Consider the following 19,868-nt stretch of genomic DNA (forward strand, 5'->3'; position numbering starts at 1 on the left):
ACTACACCCGCCGGCAGCCCCCGCGAGCTGCGGTCGCGGCCAATAGTGTGCGGGAACGAAGCGGGAGGCGGGACGGAGCAGAGCCAATCCGCCGTGGGCAGCGGCGGCGGCGGAAGCGCAGCTCGGTTCTGGGCGCCGGCGGCGCGCAGCGAGAGTCGGGGCCGCGCCCCGGGGCAGGTACGGCCGCGGGTAGCGGGCTGTCAGACGCCGAGGGCGGCGATGGGGCCGGCGGCAGGCGGGGAGCGGCGGGGGAGCTTGCGGCAGGCGCAGCGCTGCGGACGCAGAGCGAAGCGACGGTGGGGCGGGGCGGACCCGGGACACCGCGTCGGGCTTAGGACGGGCAGAGCGGGGCAGGGCTGCGTCGGGCTGGTAGCGCCGCGCTCCCGAGCACATCCGGGCCCCGCCGGGCGGCTCGGCGGAGCGGGGCGGGGCCTGGCGGCGGGGCGGCCCCCATTGGGCAGCGTCCCGACCCCCCCCCATTGGTTCGGCGCCTCCTGAGGGCGCTGCTGCGGCCTCTCCTGACTGGGCGCGCGGCGCCGCAACCCATTGGCTGCCGCGGGGGGGGGCGGGGCGAGAAGGGGGCGGGGCTTCTGGCGCCGCGCCCAATGAGCGGGGCGGAACCCGCGGGACGGGGGTGGCGCGGGCAGCGTGATGCGCGCGGCGCGACGTAACGGCCGTTCTGTCGGCTCTGTCCGCAGGCGGAGATGAGCTCTCAGCAGTTTCCCCGCTCGGGCGCGCCTCCCGCCGCTCTGGGAGCCAACCCGCCCACCGGACCCGCCAGCGGCACCGCCGGACTCATCGCCCCCGCGGCCACGAGTAAGCGGGATGGGGCGGGGCTGTGTGCGGCCGTGGGGGGGGGAGGGGGAACGCGGGGAGCTTCGGCTCCGCTTGGCTCTGCGTCGCTTCGGCTCTCGACGCCTCTCTCCTCTCCGCAGCCAGCGATGAGTCTGTCCGTGACCCCGAGGTGGCCCCCAGGGAGCAGCACCTGGGCCCTGGCGCTCCTGCACCACCCCGTGAGGAGAAGCAGGAGCCCGTGGTGGTGCGGCCCTACCCGCAGGTGCAGATGTTGGCCCCGCACCACCCGGTGCCTCCCGGGGCACCCGTGACGGTGGCAGCCCCACCTGCACACCTGGCACCGGCTGTGCCCCTCTCCTTCTCAGATGGGCTCATGAAGGTAAGGAGGGGACATGGAGGAATGCGTTTAAATGAGAAAAGCAAGTTGATTGCTGATGAGGTTTTTTATCCCTTCTTCTAGGATAACTGTGGGTGCATTTGTTCTCTTAACCTGTACTAAAACTTGAAGTTTTGAGCAAAAGTCAGGAAGTTCCCTGTTTTCATTGTTTGATCTTTGTGTCTGGGCTCTGATGGCTCTGGATAGAGCTGTTCCGTGTGCCACGCTGAGGCCTTCCTGGCATCACAGTATTATCCTGAAGGGGTGGATTTCTTGCACTCCTTAGAGTGACTTTAGGGAAGCCTTGAAATGCTCTCTCTGTGAGAGTGGATGAGAATATGAAACAAACTGCTGATGCGCAGTGTGTAGAGAAAGGCTACAGCCCCAACAGATCCATGCTTTGTGTTAGAATCTGCCTAATTCCAGCACAAAACATGCTCTTTGTCCTAGGTGAAAATGGAATGGCTTTTCAGACCTCTGGCCCTAGCTGGCTTTCCCCTCTACCTCCGGGAATGGTTTCTCCAACCTTGAGTTGCCTCTGGGAGTGGCAACAGGACTCTGACACTTCTTTCTTGCAGCCGCCGCTGAAGCCCACCATGCCCAGCCGGCCCATCGCTCCCGCACCACCCTCAACCCTCTCAGCTCCTACAAAGGTTCCTGGACAAGTCACAGTCACCATGGAGAGCAGCATCCCGCAGGCTCCAACCATCCCTGTGGCCACCATCAGTGGACAGCAGGTCTGTGCTTTCTGCTGCAATCACTGTAAGGTCGGAGCAGTGCAGCACTGGCACAGCAGGTCAAGCTCTTGAAGCAGGGGGGAGGCAGAGAGCAGGCTTCCCTGTCCAGTGGCCACTCTGTTGGTCAGTTCTGCTTGGAGTAATATGCTTCAGTTACTGCTGGCTCTGTAGAAAGCTTCTGAGTGGGTGTAATCATCCAACTGACAGTGAGAATGCAATAGGAGAAACATATCCAAAGCTGTTACGTTCTTTAAATAATTAAATTTGAAGCCAGTGTGCCAGGACACACTCAATGCAAACCCTCTGAAGTCTCAGGGCTTCTGTGTAGTGTCCTTAGGAGGATTTGAGTTTGGATATGCTGTTACTTTCATGACTACTCATAAAAAGTCCAACACTGTTAGAAAATTGAATTCATTTGTTATAGTGTTTGTCAGAGTGCTGCTGTTCTTTTGACCTGGATGGCAAGGTGGTAGAGATCTGTGCCTTTAAGGTCACTGGTAGCAAAAGGGACATGTCTCAGGTTGGTGTCTGAGTGGCTGCTGACAGTCTGCCACGTGCCAAACAGAAAAACAGATCTCTGAAACGTTGACATCTTTCCTGTACAGTGTCAGCTGGCTCTGACTTCTCCCTGTTTCTTTACTCGCTTGTGATGCTCTTTGTAGCATGTATTTCTACAAAGTCTTTCCTGTCTTTAGAAGTCTTGAGGTAATGCTGTCAGAATGGCTGTTAGTTCTTATCCACAGAGCTCACTGTTTATTTTTTGATTTATGTCTTTAATTCTGCAGGGCCACCCTAGCAACCTGCACCATATTATGGCTACTAATGTGCAGATGTCAATCATCAGAAGTAGTGCTCCTGGGCCTCCTCTACACATTGGAGCTTCCCACCTTCCTCGAGGTAAGGACTGAGCAGTGTGTGGCTGCCTGTTGTGCTTGCCTGCTGGGGCAATGCACCCTGTCTCTGAAACTGTCTTCACTGCTGATGTATGTGGTATAGCAACCTCAGTTGTTCTACTTTTGTGCTGTTACCACTGAATGCTTTCAAAGAGGAGAAAAAAAAAAAAGCCAAAAAACCAAAGCCACACTGGCACAGATTGGCCTGTTGTGCAGAATGTGATGTTCTTGGTAGTAAGCATCTCTCACTTAACCACAGTGATGTCTGAGCCCTGTAGCTACCTGATAGAGGATCATTTCAGTATGCAGTTATACGTGCTAATATATCATGTGCATTTGCATTTGCCCTTGGGTTAAATGCTGATGCTAACTCCAAGCTCCTGTCTCCCAGGATTTCAGTTGCTGCAGCTTAAAAAACAGCAGGGCAGCCCTTTAAAAGAAGTTCAGTGCAGTGATTTCTGCTAAGCTGCACTTTCAAAACATTTATGAGTTGGGTCTCCAAGTTTCAGTTGATCTGAATTTCAAAGCACCATTTGCATTTCTATTTCCGTTGAGATCTGATATTATGCCACTGCTCAAGGGAAACAATTGTGCAAAGGTCTAACCTCATGCTAGAATAGCTGGAAGGACTGCAGCATTATTTGCAGCTGAAGTCGATGTATTTTGGTCGCCTGATTCCTGTAGGACAACCAGCATAAACCTGGGGTTTTCACTTAGTGTATTTTCTCTCCTGATCTCGTTCTCTCAGCTTGCATACCACCTTCCAGTGTAGTTTCAGTCAGGAATGTTTATGCAGTCCATCAAATGATTTCAAGGCTGTTTGCCTTTCAGAGCAGTTTCACGTGATCAGGAGTCAGCAAACTGTGGACACAAAAAAAAACCACAGTGCTTTACAAATTGTTGGTGACTTTTTCTCCATTTTTATTTATTGCAGGAGGATTCCTGGTATCAGATAACTTGTTTCCCCATTAGCTCAGTAGTCAAACTGTTTGAATTATTTCTACTGATTAGCTAGGAATAGAAAACTATCAGGTTACTGTCAGGAATGAGAAGCATCAATAAACCCAAGTCACTTAAAATGATGTCTGCCTTTCCCCTTTTATGAATATAAAGTACTTTTGCTACTAGCCTTGCTTTTAAACCATTGTCATCTAAACAGAAGTACATACCAGCTAACACAGGGGCCTGTCTCTGCAGTGGTGGTGGGGCCATTTGTATGTGCTATTTAACATGCTTGGTTTGCTTTCCAGGTGCTGCAGCTGCTGCAGTGATGTCCAGTTCAAAAGTAACTACAGTCCTGAGACCAGCATCCCAGCTGCCCAATGCAGCCACTGCTCAGCCAGCAGTTCAGCACATCATTCATCAGCCAATCCAGGCAGGTAGCAGCCAGGCAGCTCTGCAGAACCACCTGCTCCAGGTTCCTCCTGGCATCTCCTTGCAGTTCATAACCTGTAACTGCATGTTTGTTGGGCTGAAGCTGTCAGCAGCTCTCTTCTAATTCAGTTTGTTTGGTATCCATTTCTGATAGCAAGCTGTGAAGTGGTCCTGTTAGTCCCATGCTTCCAAGTTGGGAGCAGGACATACTGTAACAGTGGAGTTTTAGTCTGAAAGGCCTAGCATGTTGTGCAGATGGGAATTTATTCTCAACTGTTTTGATGTAGAATAAAAATATGTATATTTTAGTATACTGCCAAAAAGATCTCAGCTTCTATATTTATGTAAAAGAAAGACTGTAGGTATCTGTTCTCTGTATGCATTCAAGGTTAGGATAAAGGGTCAAATGGTTTTTACTTCATGCTTCAAAATCCCAATATAATCATTTTTGATTTCCTGTGTGTCTTAGTATAGAGTTTCAGCTTGTTCTGAAGAAGCCTTTGTTGTTTCTCCTAAAATCATTCAGAAGCACTGCAGTAATTTCTGTTAACCTTCCTGGTATTTGGTGCCCTCTGTATGTCCTTTGAAAATCAGAATAGATTTCCACAAGAACTTGCAGATCAAGTCAGAAAGATTGAAAATATCTTAGAATGCTGAAGCTTAGTGATAAGATCTTTTTTTTAAAAAAAAAAAGTTATTCTAGGCAAATAATTCCTACTTATTCTCTAAAGTGCAGAATTTCTTTTCTGAATGTCTGTCTCTGTTCTTACAGTCTCGTCCACCTGTGACAACTTCAAGCGCTATTCCTCCTGCTGTGGTGGCGACTGTCTCAGCCACGAGAGCTCAGTCTCCTGTTATAACCACAACAGCAGCACATGCTACAGAGTCAACCCTCAGGTAAAGATGATTAAGGCAAATTTTTTGCAGTCTGCAGTGCTCTGACTTCACAGAGGCTGTGGGAGGAGGAAACGTGTTAGTCATCCTGAGCTGATTATCCTCTGGATGTGGGATGGTACAATACAAAAATAGGAGTGCTTGCACACTACAGAAGCTTTCAGTTCTGTGAATAAAAGTTACTATAAAGATGAACTGTTGCACTGTTACAAGAATGGGCATAACAAATCAATTGAGAACTGCTGCTTCCTGGAAAGCAGAGTTTCCTTTCTAGGAGCCTGTAGATAGTTCAGCCCATCTTTTTTTCTGAAGACACAGTGAGGAGTGACACGTGAATGTTGTAAAGCATCCCTGACAGGAAAAGCTTTATACAGAACTGCTTAGGGCAGACACCTGATGAGGACAGAACAGTGCAGCTTGAGTTCCTCAAGTTGCTTCACCATGATTTTGATAGCAGTGCTGTTTTCAAACAGAAAGAAAACAGAGCCAGACGCATCACTTTGTCTTTCAGATTTAGCACCCACAGAACTATCTTCTGTGATATCTTATGATTGTTTTTTTCTCCAGCCGGCCCACCCTGTCTATCCAGCAGCACCCACCTTCTGCAGCCATCAGCATCCAGCGGCCCGCACAGCCCCGCGATGCGGCCACGCGGATCACACTGCCATCCCACCCAGCCATAGGAGCACAGAAGCCACAGCTCCACACCATGGCCCAGGTGGGCTGTTGGGGGGAAACCCTTCTGCTGCTTTCGGGCATCGTTTGAATTTACATTTGGGTGGATAAGATGAAATTTGGGAAAAGAATATTAGGTTAGAAATTGATGTTCTTTACAGTCCATGCAGCGTGATTCCAAGCAGAGTAAATATCAAAAATCCTTTCAGTACCTAAAGAGAGCCTATAAACAGGAGAGGAGTCAACTCTTTGAAAGGATGGATAACTGCAGGACAAGGGGAAATGGTTTTAAGTTGGGGGAGGGAAGATTTAGAGAGGCTGTGGATGCCCTGTCCGTTCCTGGAGGTGTTCAAGGCCAGGTTGGATGGGGCGCTGGGCAGCCTGGGCTGGTATTAAACGGGGAGGTTGGTGGCCCTGCATGTGGCAGGAGGTGGGAGCTTCATCATCCTTGAGGTCCCTTCCAACCCAGCCATTCTGTGATTCTTTGAAAAATGTGGTAGTATTTTAACTTGAAGCTTTTCTGCTTTCAATAGAAAACCATTTTCAGTACTGGTACTCCAGTGGCAGCAGCAACAGTGGCACCTATTTTAGCAACAAATACCATTGCTTCAGCAACCACAGCTGGTGAGTGTTCGTAATGCTATTGTGAGAGGGTTGTGGGTTGTTGAAGTTTTCTTGTTGTTTCTCTACACTGAAACTGGAACCTAATTAGATTTGAGGGAACCTTCCTTTCTGCTGAAGATTGCATTTGGAAGTGTGTAATTAGAATCCAGGAGAGAAGTTGCTGAGTTCACCATTGGGTTGTGTGGGCTGGCTTTTTGCTCTTCATTTGGGTATAGATATACTTCTATGTGATAGAGCTCTGCAGAAATATCTTGTATGTTCTTTTTTTTTTTTTTTTTTTCTCAGGTTCTGTTTCTCACACCCAAGCGCCTACAAGCACCATTGTCACCATGACAATGCCCTCCCATTCTTCCCATGCTACAGCTGTCACAACCTCAAACATCCCAGTTGGTGAGTGATTTCAGTTCCAAGAGAAATGTGTACTGGGTATTTTGATTCTACTGTTTATGCTAGCAATATTTGTGTGCATTGGCACTTCAAGGAAGGGAAGCAAATCAATTCAAGCTGGGAGAAATCAACTAGAAGGTCTGCAGTGGCACAGCTTATTTCAGTGCCAGGAAGAAATAGATGTTCTAGGAGGAATAAGTAATAAAATGGCTCATTAACTTCCTCAATTGAATTTTCAGACAAACATAGGCTTTTTGGCATTTCAGAACCTGCACTGTATGCGCTAGGAGTTGTAACTGCTTGGTGATAGGGCTTTCTTAGCTGGTTTTTGTACAAGAATCCCATGATTCTTGAGGCATTGGATACAGCCTAGTCAAGGCTGGTGTGTTTGTCTGAAGGTGAAACAGCTGAAGCCTAAAAATGGCAAGCTTATTTGCCTGGAAGTGCAGTCTGCATGAGATGTTTCCAACACATCTACTTAAGTTTCCTCTGTTCATCTCCTCTGTTCTGCCCACTTCCTTTTGTTGCTCCCTTGAAACTTTTTAATATCTTTCCTGCCTCTGTGTATATTTGTCTGCCATATATTTCATTTCCCTTGGTCTCTGTCAAGTTTTGCTTTGAAAATGTTGATAAATTATTGACAGCAGGAAGGATTGAGCTGATCATTGGAAGGAAAAAAATAAGTAACTTCACTGAAGTTTTGGAGTTATTTCACCTCTTAACAATTAGAAGTTACATAAGCTTTTATAATGTCTTTGAATTCTGGTACAAGTTGAATGGAAAAAATGTAAGATGGATTTGTTTAGTTTTCTGTTTTTTAGCCTGGTTTGGTGGTTGGTGACACTGCAGATAGCAGGAGGGTGAAACTAGATGATCATTGTGGTCCTTTTCGACCCAGGTCTTCCTATGATTCTATGATTCTTCCTACTGAAGCAATGTATCATCACTGGATAGGAAATGATTGGAGGCTGGGGGCATCTTGGGAGTGGGGTTGGGGGTTTGTGGTTTGGGGTAGGTTTTTTTGTTTGTTTTCATGTAGTTTTTTTCAGTGTAGTTTTTCTGTTATTTGTTTTGATTTCTGTTGTTTTTTGGTGTTTTTTTTTTTTTTTTTGAGAACTAATTTTGACTTTGCAACTTTTTCTCTGACTGATGACACGTTTGTCTTTATGCAGCTAAAGTGGTTCCTCAGCAGATCACACATACTTCTCCCCGGATTCAGTCCGATTATACAGCAGAGAGGAGTAACCTCATACCTCTTTCTAGTCATCGGGCGTCTCCAAATCCAGTAGCAATGGAAACCAGGAATGACAACAGGTGGGGAAATAACATCTCTATGAATAGGAGAGTGCGAGTAGCTTCTGAGTACCTTTCTGCTTGTCTGGGCTCAGGGAACAAATCTTCAGAGAGTTTTGGTAGTTCTGAATTAATCACAAGAGCTAATGAATGTGATAGCTTATGGCAGATGAGAAAAACTTGGGCTGTGGCCCGAAGACAGGATTTGAAGGTAAGCAGATGAAGTGGTGTAACACTTGTTGTTCTTGCTGCCTGCAGGCAGTCGGTGCCTGTCCAGTTCCAGTACTTCCTACCCACCTACCCACCCTCTGCCTACCCGCTGACTGCGCACACCTACACCCCCATCACCAGCTCGGTGTCCACCATCCGCCAGTACCCAGGTGAGGAGCTGTGGGCTGAGCTGGCTGATGCTCTGCTCACTTGTTTGTGTACCAGCTTCAGCACTGGGAGCAACTGAGAGGCTTGCATGCTCCTTTCCGGTAACGGAGCGCAGAGTCTGACTTCTCCCGCTTTCCCCTAAGCCAACAAGTAGCACTGAGCTACTTCAGAGGCATACTGCACACAGCTAATAACCATTTTGTTGTGAGTTTCAAACCTGACACCCAGAAATATCCAGAAGCTTCTCTCTTTTAAAGTATCAGATTTCAACAATCAAAAACAAGGAAGTTCCTCCAAAACAAATGAGCTTGTTATGCATTTTCATTCTCTAATATTCTGAGAAGCCCATTTTTGATATCTTTTCATTTGAATATACAGTTGGAGAGAGAAGCATGAGTTGAAAACAGAAATCAAGTTGCACTGCAAGCTCTTGGTGTTCTGTTTACAAGAATCAGGCAATAACCAGTTTGAATTGTTGCAGTAGTTTGTAGAGAAGCCAAAAAAAAAAAATCACACATGATGTGAGTGAATGCTGTCATCCCAAACTAAGGTCATTCTCTTGAGACAAAAAACACTGGAGCACTCCACCTTGCTGAGTAGCTTAGGACAGATGTGGTGATTTCCGCAATCCAAACTCTAAGAAGATGCCTGATTTGGGTTTTCATAGTGTGTCTGCTGGTGGCATGTTGCTCCTGACCAGTACAGTGGCGTTGGAAGGACATGGAGATTGCAGAGTCCATTTGCTGACTGGGAAAATATGCATAGGGAATTGATGTGTTATTGGGGTCTGTTCTTTGTTAATGACACTGAAACTTTAATTTCACTGGCAACTTTCAGATCTTGACTGTAAGTCATGGGCTTTAGGATGATCAGATGAGTTGGGATAGGGACAGAGAGGCTTCTTACTGTACCTTCCTGCGCTTTGAGCAGTGTTACTGGGAGCTGGCAGCTGTGGTTGAATGGTTCCAGAGCCCTGGATAGAAATGCTTTGTCTGTCCTGCACTCAGTTGGTAGGAGGGAGAACAACAGCGTGCTGCTGGGCAGCAAGGACAGATGTCACAGCAGTCATTCATGCTGCCACAGGAACATTGTGCAAGTCCACAAAGCTGCATTAGGAGTTGCAATACTGGTGGCATATGGGGCCAATGATGGGCTAACACTGATTTTTTTTAAAAAAAGATTATCTTTCTTCATTGCTGGAGATATTTTGCTTATTACGTTGATTTGAAGCTTCAATTAAAGGTATTAATTAGGGCAGTAACTGGTGATACCTCAAAGCAGAGAACACGGTACAAGGAGGATGCAAACCTGTGTTGAGGACAGCCATGGAGGACTTAGCTAAAAGTACAGAGGAAACTTCTTAAAAGATCACTGAGCTGAGGGGTACCCATGTGTTTTGAGGAAGGATGTTAGCTTTGGCTTTCCAAGAGCCAGTTGTGTTTACACAGTCTCCAAAATGATTTTGTTGGATGGACAGTTCCACAACAAGAGTTTCACCTAGAGTACCCCTGGCAGAAGTGGTAAGCAGAAGCCTTTTCTGTGGACCTGGTGCTGTATCTTAGTTTTTAGAGGGACTGGTCAGCACAAGAACTTGATGGAAATCCTGTGACAAAACCAGCTCGTTCAGTTGAGAAGGCTCTCAATTGTTAGGGGACAAACCGAGTGTTGCAAGTTAGCACTTCATTCTGTGCATGGCTGCAGAAATGATGTTGCTGTTCTGTGCATTTGGAGCTCTGGAGAGCTACAGGTAGTCCAAGGTGGCTGCTAAATGCTCCCTGGGAGAAGTGCAGCACACCTTATGGGAGATCTGGAAAGATGCAACCACAGTTGCTTAGAGCTGTACATTCAAGTGAAGTAGTTGAACTTTCAAGTATAGGTGCATCACTGGGAACACCACAGAGGTTATGTGCTCATTCTAGCTGTGGGACCCACTCTGTAATTGCTTGTTGTGAGTCAAATAAACTGTATTCTGGGTCAGAACAGTTTGTCCAGCTGTGTGAAGGGGAGCTGTCTTGCTGATGTGGTTAGGGGTGTGGGAAGTGAGTTGTGTTTTAAGGTGCTTATACTTGGGTCTGTCTTCTCCACGTGCCTTTGTACAGTCAAAGATGTTAGTTTTATTAATTGATGTAATAAGTTCTGTGGAAGACTGTATTTTGAAAAGAATTCCTTTAGGCTTCTAGTGTATTTAAGCAGGAAAAGTGCCAGCTATTGGTACTATGGAGACTTTGTGTAAAAATAAGCAATGAAAAAATACTCTAGTGAGCAAAAATAGCACACAGGTTTCTGAGACTGGGTACAGAAACATAACCTTAGCCTAACTTTAAGGCAAACCTTGATCTTCATTGTTGCAATATGGGGTGAGGGGGAAAAAAAATGTTCAAGCAGACAACATGGCTTCTCTACTCTCAAACTCATCCCTGCTTCAAGCAGGCTGGCAAGCTAACTTTCAGAAGCAGTCTTTGGGAGTACCTATGGGGTGAGAGGTGGTGGGGTTGAAGTGCCAGGCCAGGCATGACAAGCTGTCCATGTTGCTGCCCGCAGTTTCAGCCCAGGCGCCCAACTCGGCCATCACGGCGCAGACGGGTGTGGGGGTGGCATCCACTGTGCACCTCAACCCCATGCAGCTGATGACTGTGGATGCATCCCATGCCCGCCACATTCAGGGCATCCAGCCGGCGCCCATCAGTGCTCAGGGCATCCAGCCAGCGCCCATCGGTGCCCAGGGCATCCAGCCAGCACCAATTGGGACTCAAGGACTGCACCCAGCTGCACCCATTGGCACGCAGGGGCTGCAGCCAGCGCCCATCAGCGCTCAGCAGCCACAGGCTGACACCAAGACCTCAGGTGAGTGGTCAGAACCCGTAAGTCCTGCACAGTGCTCTGCCTCGAGGGGTTCCTTTAACTCTGGGTTATGACATTGTGTGGTGGATCTTGAGCAGTCCCAGTGCTCAACACCAAATACATCCCTGTGTCTGCTCTCTTTCACTAAATATTTAGTGAATGCAATTCATTAGTGTTCTTCAGACTGGGTAGAATATACGGGTAGCATTGGATGGGTTATATGAGCAGGAAAAACTTGACAGTGCATTCAGAGATCAGTACAGCCTTGTGGGAAGAGCCATTTACAAGCAGATGCTCACTGAACTGTTGCAGCTGTGCCTCCAGTTTAGACTGTGATTAAAAAGCCTTCTTCACAAGGAGGAATTGGTGTGATCAAATCCCAGTGATGGACTGAAGGAAGGGAAAATGGCAGCCAAGAGCATCCACTCTTTGCAGTGCTGGCAGATACCAGTGTGATCCCTGCCTTGTTGTTCTGCATGTTTGTTTTCCTAGCAGGACTTGGCAAGAAGCTCAGAATATGAGCAGAGCTGCCAGCTCACTTACAAAGTTCTGAGTTGCCACATGGCCTCCACCAGCAGACCCGGTTGTGTTGGTGACCTCCCTAGCCATTTCTGTGTCTTCCATTTCTTCTGGAAAAAGTATTTCTGTAGGCAGCAGTTGTTAGACAAAGGATAGTTATCATCTGCCCTGCAGCAGGCCTAGTCAGCAGAGTGCTAGTAGTTAAGGTGTTAGTTAGGAAGTAGTCTGAAAGTGCTACAGCTAAATATTGAGGGAGTCAAAGGAGCAGAGAGACAGCATGTGTTCTGCAAACACCTGCTTTTACCTCCTCCAGTAACTGCTCCTTTTTCTTCTGTTCTCTCCGCTCTGCCAACGTCCATCCTTCCCAGCAGTAGTCCTGGCAGATGGAGCCACCATTGTAGCCAACCCTATTAGCAACACCTTCAACACTGCTTCTGCAGCAACTACAGTTGTACAGACCCACAGCCAGAGTGCCAGTGCCCCAGCACAGGGCTCTTCCCCACGCCCGAGCATCCTCCGGAAGAAACCAACCACAGATGGGTGAGTAAGATTGAAGGGGGGACACAGAAATGACACCTCTGTTCAGTCTAGCCCAGCTACATGGAAGTATCTTAATGTGAGTAGGAAAAGTCCTGGCAGGTTATACGGTCAGCAGTGGATGCGAGTGACCTGCAGATCCGTGAAACCCATTTTCTTCTCCTCCAGGACAGATCATAGCTGCTTCTTCCTCTCTGTAATAAGATGTCTCTAGCTTTGAAAGTGACCTTTTAAGGGAAAGTGGTTTTTGTTAATCTAAGCAAGAAAGCCTCAAATCCAAAGAGGTCAATTACTAAAATTAGAAATCTGTGCTTTGATTTCAATGCTTTTCTTGGAAGAAATTCTGTGGATGAATAGTAAGGATGGATTAGTACCCTGCTGTGAAAACTGATTAGGAAAAGGGGAGGGAATCATTTAAAATAATTCATGTTCTCTGGCTTAATTTTAAATGCCTGAATAAAAGAGGCAGGAGAAAGCATTAGAATTAACAATCTACTTCCTCCTTACTAAAGACTGAAAATGTTTGGAGCTGACATGTTCTATGAGGCTAAAATTGTTTTTGTTTTTGTTTTTTTTATTTGGGTGGAAACCTTTAAGGCAGAGAAGTTGCAAGCTGTAAAACTGAAGCATAAATTAAAGATGTAGATCACTGAAGAATGTTTCCACTTGAAAGGCTGATTATTTGGAAGACAGTCTCTCTTTCAGCCTCACAGGGGGCTGAAAAGTCTCTTAAATGTTTTTCTGAATGCAGGACTGAGCTGTCTAACATCCACATGCAGGGTCTGGAGATTCTAGAGCCAGGCTTTGACACAGTCTACTCCAACTAAGTAAAGCAGTTGCCTGTGTTAGTGCTGTGCTGCTTAGTTCCAGATAGTTTGCTCTGTCTTGGGGTTGTGCAGGACATTGGTGTGGCCAGATCTCCCTTCCCCTCCAGCCACCACATCTGGAGCCTGGCAGTCTCAATAAGATGCACTGACTGGCAAGATGAAAGTAAGGCTGGTATTTCTGGAGAAACCCCAAATGTGAGGGAGTCTCAGCCAGAGCAACTAATCTCTTATCTTCAAAGAAAATAAAACCTAGAGGCTTGGTCAAAAACAAGACTTTCTGTAGCAGATCAGTTAGAGTGAGTGCATGCAGAGACATGTTTGACTTCTATCCTGGATTTGGCAAGAGAGGATTGATTCCTTTACTTCCAGTGGGATTTATCTTCATGTCAGAGGTGAGAACTCTAGATCTGCCTTTGTCTTACAGCCTGGCAGTCCGTAAAAGCTTAATTCCACCTCAGCCACCTGAAGTAGCGAGCACACGTGTTGAGAATACTATGCGAAGCACGTCTGGATCACCAAGGCCTGCTGGGTAAGACAGAAAACCAACTGCATTGTACTGGCTTCGTGTTGTGTGTCTGATTTGTGGTGTTTGGGCATTGAAGCGCTTGCTTTCGTGAAAGGTGTTTTTATATTTGTCAGTGTGATGATTTTGAATGGACATAATTCTGTTACGAAGCTGAGGCAGTAGGCTTTTGAAGGATATGGTTATGAGCTTGGGTGAGTGACAAGAAAATAACCATGTTGTGTTAAAGGCTGTGCTGTGGAACTTTATAATTCTTTGGCATTAATGCTAAAGGAAGTTGAATGGATCTTCTACCTGCTTCAGTTGTATACAGTGGCTTTCTAAGTCATTGTTTTAAAACTACTAACCCACAATGTGAGCTCTCACAGAAAGGATGAGGGATAGTACAGCTTTGGGTAAACGTTCTGCTTGTTTGCATTGTGAAACTGTATTGCTCCTTTTGTGAGTGTTTTGAAGCCATCTGGAGTCAGTTGTGAGATTTGCTTGTACGTTAGAAGAGAACAGCACCTTACACAAAGGGGTTAGAAGAGAGCACAGCTGAGATGACACATTCTCCAGCTACTACAGTTGTTACCCAGCCAGGTGTTACTGTACAGGAAAAAATTTATCTGAGTCCAGCTGGGCTCATTTACTTCGTGCTAGAAGGTCATGACTGAGATGCAGTTGACATCAGCTTGTTTTACTTTTCTTTTCAATGTCACAGTGCCAAGCCAAAACCTGAGATTCACGTGTCCATGGCCACTCCTGTCACAGTGTCTATGGAGGCAGTGTCCAACCAAGGCAGTGAGCAGCCCACCATTGCAGTCCCTCCTTCCTCCCAGCAGCCCCCTTCTGCCATTCCAACCATCATTGCCGCAGCCAGCCCCACCTCGCAGCCTGCAGCAGCTCTGTCCACCATTCCAGGAGCCGTCCCAGCTGCTCCACCGACTTCTACCACAATTGTAGCTGCACCTGCTCCTCCAGCAACCATGAGCGGGGCCCTTTCAGCAGTGCTGGGACCTGTGGTGCCAGAGATAAAAATCAAAGAGGAGGTGGAACCTATGGACATAATGCGACCAGTATCTGGTAGGTTGTTTTTAAGCACTGAGGTGTTTCTCTTGTTGAAATCTTAATTTTTCCACTATCTCACCACAAGCAACCTGAAAGTGGAATGACATCTCTTTCATGGTAGCACAGAACACAAGTCAAGGGGTTCCTTCATGCCTTCTTTTTACAGTCCTCTTCCCTGCCTACTGCTTTTCAGTATAGAACATGGGACTTGGTTTTGGTGACATGACTAAGGTATGACATGTTGTATGAGCAGAGTATGAAGTCTTAACGGCCCAGTAAATAAAATGGAAAGCAAAGATTTAGGTTAAGGTGCCAGTTGACACAAGTTAGTAACTCCTAGAAGGAAAGGGCATTGCAGTGTCTGAGAGGGTTCCTGTCTCAAGTACTAAGAACTGCAGAATAGCAACTAAGTGAGCATCTCTTAAGTTCTTATTTGCCATCTCCTTAATCTCCTGTGGAAACCACTTGGGGTTGAGACTGCTTTCTTCATTTTCAAACAATCCAGTTGCAAAGAGTCTGTATGAATTGCATGCTTAGAACACTGTCAGCCGCAGTGCTGGTATAATACAAATCAGTACAGTTAATCTCAGTTGAGATTTCATCCCAGAAATTCTGCTGCGTATTACCTGGCACGCTCACTTCAGTCATGGCTGATTGAGCTCTTCCCTGCAAATGTGAAGGATTATTATTCCTTAGAGCTCCTGCTGCTATGCCACCATGCTCCAGAAGTGTGTTGATTTGTACAGTAGCCTGCTGACATAGGCTGTTGACTTGGCAGTGCAAGTACACTTGCAAGGAGAGCACTGCAGTTGTGGTTTGACTACATCTGACTCTACCTGCATTGCAAAGGGGATTTGCCTGTTTTTGACTGTGATCTGTAGTGAAACATCAATTCAAAGATGTTTACTTACCACATGGGAGATATTAGCACGGATTCCTTTTCAATAGCATTCAACTGCTGTAGGCCTTGAAAATGAAGGAACTGAGTGAGATCAGTCTCTTGTCATTTTTTGTTCTGAGGATGTTAGAATAAAGGCATTGTCCTGGTGATGGGTCCTGGCTTAATATCTGGCCTCATATACCCAAAGAGGTGAACTGCATCTGTAGTGGAATCCACGCTTCTCACAAAGCACTGAAAGGAGATGGTGTTAAAACATGGTACTTTACCTCTTTGCTACTGATAGTTGAGGTTCTTCTCCTTTCTCTTCTCCCAGCAGTCCCTCCACTGACTACAAGTACTGTCTCTCCATCTTTGGCATTGCTGGCCAACAACCTTTCGATGCCTCCAAGCGATTTGCCACCTGGTGCCTCCCCAAGGAAAAAACCCCGTAAGCAGCAGCACGTCATCTCCACAGAGGAAGGGGACATGATGGAAACAAACAGCACCGATGATGAGAAATCTACTGCCAAAAGCTTGCTGGTGAAAGCAGAGAAGCGCAAGTCTCCTCCCAAGGAATATATAGGTAATGTCATCCCTGACATTCTTCTCCTATCTGAATGTCTGTATTTACTCATTCTCTTAAGGAAGGCATGCTGTAATTCTCCTGCTTACAAAATATAAATAATACAGACTCCAAGTACCTGCTCCTCTCTATAGTGATGCTTGGGACCTTTCTCAGCACAGAGAGTCACTTCGTACAACGCAGTGCTTATCCATTTGCAGTCACAATTGCTGCCGTGCTGATCTCCCTCTTCCACCTGCTTCAGATAGTAACGCAGCTATTTGTGAATCCTTTTGTAGATGAAGAAGGTGTAAGGTACGTCCCTGTGCGTCCGAGGCCGCCCATCACATTGCTCCGCCACTACCGCAATCCCTGGAAGGCCGCCTACCACCACTTCCAGAGATACAGCGATGTCCGAGTGAAAGGTCAGTGTGCTGCCTGCACCCGGGCACTCAGGCACACGGATGGTGTCTGAGAAACAGTCTTGGCTGGCTGATGTTGATAAGCAACCCTGCGGGAAGGCTTTGCTCACAGTTTGGAAAACAAGCGTCAGTCACGTGAGCTAATGGCTTCGTTAGCTAGATGGTGCTTAAATCTTTTTCTCTCTCAAGACTGGGAAAAAAAAGGAAGGATCTTGTATAGAATCAGATGCAATTGCCTAACTATCTAATTAGTCTAAAATCTTACGTTACTGAGAAATGTATTTATGTACGAGGATAGAGAGAGAAATTCTTTAGCAGACTGTACGGTGATATGTTATGGCTTAGCACTCATTGTACTGCCTAACAATCCTGCCAATGTAATCAAAAACGTTCCCTATTTAGAGTAACGAGTCTTACGAGCTAACAGATGGGTCTGGTGGGTTTCTATGGAACGTTTTTTCTAGTAAGAGGAAAATTGAGATCAGATTCTGTCCTTCAGTCTTTTTGGCTTATGTCAGAATTTATAAGCAGATTGGGTTTTTCAACTGTGTGAAGATGTGAAGGAAGGAGCAGATGTGTATTTCAGCAGTGTGAGATGGACTGCTTGCTGCTTCATGTACAGTGTTTGAAACAACACTACATTTTAGAAAAAGGAAAAAAAAATTGAAAACAAAAAATCTGAAAATACAGATAACCCATTGATGAGTGAGAGCAGCCTTCAGGTAAGATGGCAGATGAGTAGTTATTTTCCAGTCCCAGTTGAAGTGTTGCTGACTCTTACTTATTAGGATGTGTGGAAAGCAGGAGCTAGGTTGAAGTTTTTGTTTGAGAACAGAGGTCTGGTGGACTCTTGAACATATATTTGAACATATATTTGTGTTTTTTGGTGACAGAAGAGAAGAAAGCTATGCTACAGGAGATTGCCAATCAGAAGGGTGTATCCTGCCGTGCACAAGGGTGGAAGGTCCATCTGTGTGCGGCACAGCTGCTGCAGTTGGTAGGTGCATAGGACGTGCCAGCTGTCTGTACCATGGGGAACATGGAGTTCTGTAAGGCAGGATGTTTTCACAAGCTCAGTACACGCTCAACCTGACACAGGGATGCCATAAGCTGGTGTGTAGTGCCCAAAGGGAGTGGGACAAGCTTTTCCCCTTTCTCAGGAATGTGGCGTAAGTGGCTTGGAAACTTAGTGTTGATTTTGATCCAGACATAAGAGCTGATGTATTTTGTACAGATGATCAAAATTGGCAACTCCCTCCTGCTGATGCACAGGTCTGAAGAAGCGTCTGTTTGGGATGGTGCGGCTGATCTGAGGAGGCAGCACTGATCCACATTCCTGGATGCTTCTGTTTCAGGTTGGGGGTGAGGTAGGTGCTCTGCATTCTAGCACCAAACTCCCCAAAACCTCTGCATTCCTGGAATAGTATTGTGAGAGACAAGGGAAACAGTTCTGGTTAGGTTCCATGTTTGTTCAGAAGTGGAGCAATCCTGTAAATAGGATGTTTAGTAAGAACAATAGTGCCACACTCAACATCAGAGGCTCCATCTTCTGAATTACTAACATGAGCAGCTGAGAGGGGAACAGATTTTTGTCTTCTCTGTGTAGATTTCTTAATGTGGGCAGATGTTTTCTGGCCTGGTGGTGAACCTTCTCATGAAGTGCTGTTGTCTTTTAGACAAACCTGGAGCGTGATGTGTATGAGAGACTGACTGCCTTACAGGAGGGGCTCATACCTAAGAAAAAGGCAGCAACTGATGATGACCTGCATCGAATCAATGAGCTGATACAGGTAGGCTCCTATGGCCTCTAAGCTCAGAGGAATTGCTCTACCTTTAGTAATTGCAGCAGGATATTTTTCTAACGAAGTGCTAAGTCTGGCTTTAAAAAAAAAAAAAAAAAAAAGATACTTCTCCTGTGTCGTCATTTAATGGTGACTTTATTTTTAGGTAGAGTTTGTTTTGACTATTTAGTCTGCTGTTAGTGATGATAGTGTTTCATTTCAGGGGAATATGCAGAGGTGTAAACTTGTGATGGATCAAATCAACGAGGCTCGAGACTCGATGCTGAAGGTCTTGGATCACAAGGATCGTGTTCTGAAGCTTCTGAACAAGAATGGAACTGTCAAGAAAGTATCCAAATTAAAGCGAAAGGAGAAGGTCTAAAGCCAGAAAAATGACTCTGGAAATGGAGAACGGAGTTGAGACCTTTTTGTAGTTTATTTTTAAGCAGAGCATCTGAATAAAAAGGATGAGTTTAGAGAACAGATGGCAGCAGATGGACATGTAAAGCCTGGTGACCTGAAGGGATTGTCAGTGATCTGTCATAACGAACAACGCTTTCTCTCAGGCTCATTCCTTTTCAAAGTCTTTGCAGTCCCACTTGTTTAACTCTCCTGATGTGTCAGTGCCTACTAATTGGATCTAGTGATGCAGTGTGGTGGGCAGTGCTCTCCTGTAACGCAGAGTAAGGGTGAACCAGGTGAGGTACATGTGTGAGCACAGATGGCCACGCTTTAAAGCACTGAACGCAACACTGCTTTCCGTTGCCCCGTTCAGTTCTTCTGACCTTCCAGTGTCTGAAGGAGCCTTTTAAAAACCAGTGCCACTGCACCACGTTCAGAGCCTCCAATGGGTCAGAAGTCCCAGCTGTCAATTTCAAAAAGGAGAAAAAACAAAAGGGGGGTTGGGGTGAGGGTGGGAAATAATTTCCAAGTGGTTTTTTGTAGTGTCTGTGTGTGTCTCTGTGGGTGCTCTGAGATGCTTGTTCTGAAGTACCTCTTGCAGCAGGGTACTTCCTGTAGCTGGTGTAACGTTAATTTTGTGTACCACATACATCCCAAATATGAATAAAGGACTTGGAGGTTTTTGTATGCGAGCAGTTCATGTACTTTTGTGCCAGCTGAACTATTCTACCTTTAAACTCAAAATCGGAATAAGGCATCGAAAGGAGCCAGCGGGAGGGAATACGCATGGGGGAACGGCCGCTTGTGCCAAAGAGGGAAGTGATTCTCATCGCCGCTCCCTTCCTGGGCTGGCAGGAGGCCAATATGGCATCCCGCTCCACACGCGCGCTCTGCGGGCCGTGAAGGGCTGCGCGCGCCCGCCGCGAAGGGCGGCTTGGGGAAGGCGGGATTCCCTCCACTCAGCGGGCTGCCCGCCAGTTCCGGCCGTTCCCGTGCAGCTCAGCGGGCTCCGAGCGGCCCAGCCGGGAGCCCTCTCAGCGCTTTCCCGCCCGCGGGCTCGTGAAGCAGAGCGCAGGGCTTCCGCGCGCCGCCGCGGAA

At 46.8% G+C, this 19,868-nt stretch overlaps 1 protein-coding gene across 6 annotated transcripts; it reads left to right on the top strand.

Moving 5' to 3' along the window:
• Positions 1–10: 10 nt before the first annotated feature.
• On the top strand, positions 11–19,457 carry SAP130 (Sin3A associated protein 130). Of its 6 annotated transcripts, none has more exons than XR_014885376.1 (22): positions 11–177; positions 699–816; positions 936–1,174; positions 1,750–1,908; positions 2,694–2,805; positions 4,052–4,176; positions 4,948–5,072; positions 5,637–5,787; positions 6,278–6,368; positions 6,654–6,758; positions 7,928–8,069; positions 8,307–8,428; positions 10,968–11,270; positions 12,155–12,326; positions 13,575–13,679; positions 14,377–14,738; positions 15,938–16,186; positions 16,465–16,590; positions 17,481–17,584; positions 17,822–17,954; positions 18,264–18,377; positions 18,592–18,624. XR_014885376.1 is itself a non-coding variant. In XM_085232473.1 (21 exons), exons 2-21 carry the CDS (start codon positions 705–707, stop codon positions 18,748–18,750), a joined length of 3,174 nt encoding a protein of 1,057 aa, XP_085088599.1. In that variant the 5' UTR covers positions 14–177; positions 699–704; the 3' UTR covers positions 18,751–19,457. The 6 variants fall into 6 exon arrangements, 4 of the variants coding, with proteins under 4 accessions (XP_085088599.1, XP_085088596.1, XP_085088600.1 ...); XR_014885377.1 differs by having other exon boundaries at positions 12–177; positions 17,860–17,954; XM_085232473.1 differs by lacking the exon at positions 17,822–17,954 and having other exon boundaries at positions 14–177; positions 15,941–16,186; positions 18,592–19,457.
• Positions 19,458–19,868: the final 411 nt, after the last annotated feature.

This window comes from Meleagris gallopavo, chromosome 11 (genome assembly GCF_905368555.1).
Source record: "Meleagris gallopavo chromosome 11, MGAL_WU_HG_1.1, whole genome shotgun sequence".
Taxonomy (NCBI): Eukaryota; Metazoa; Chordata; class Aves; order Galliformes; family Phasianidae; genus Meleagris; species Meleagris gallopavo.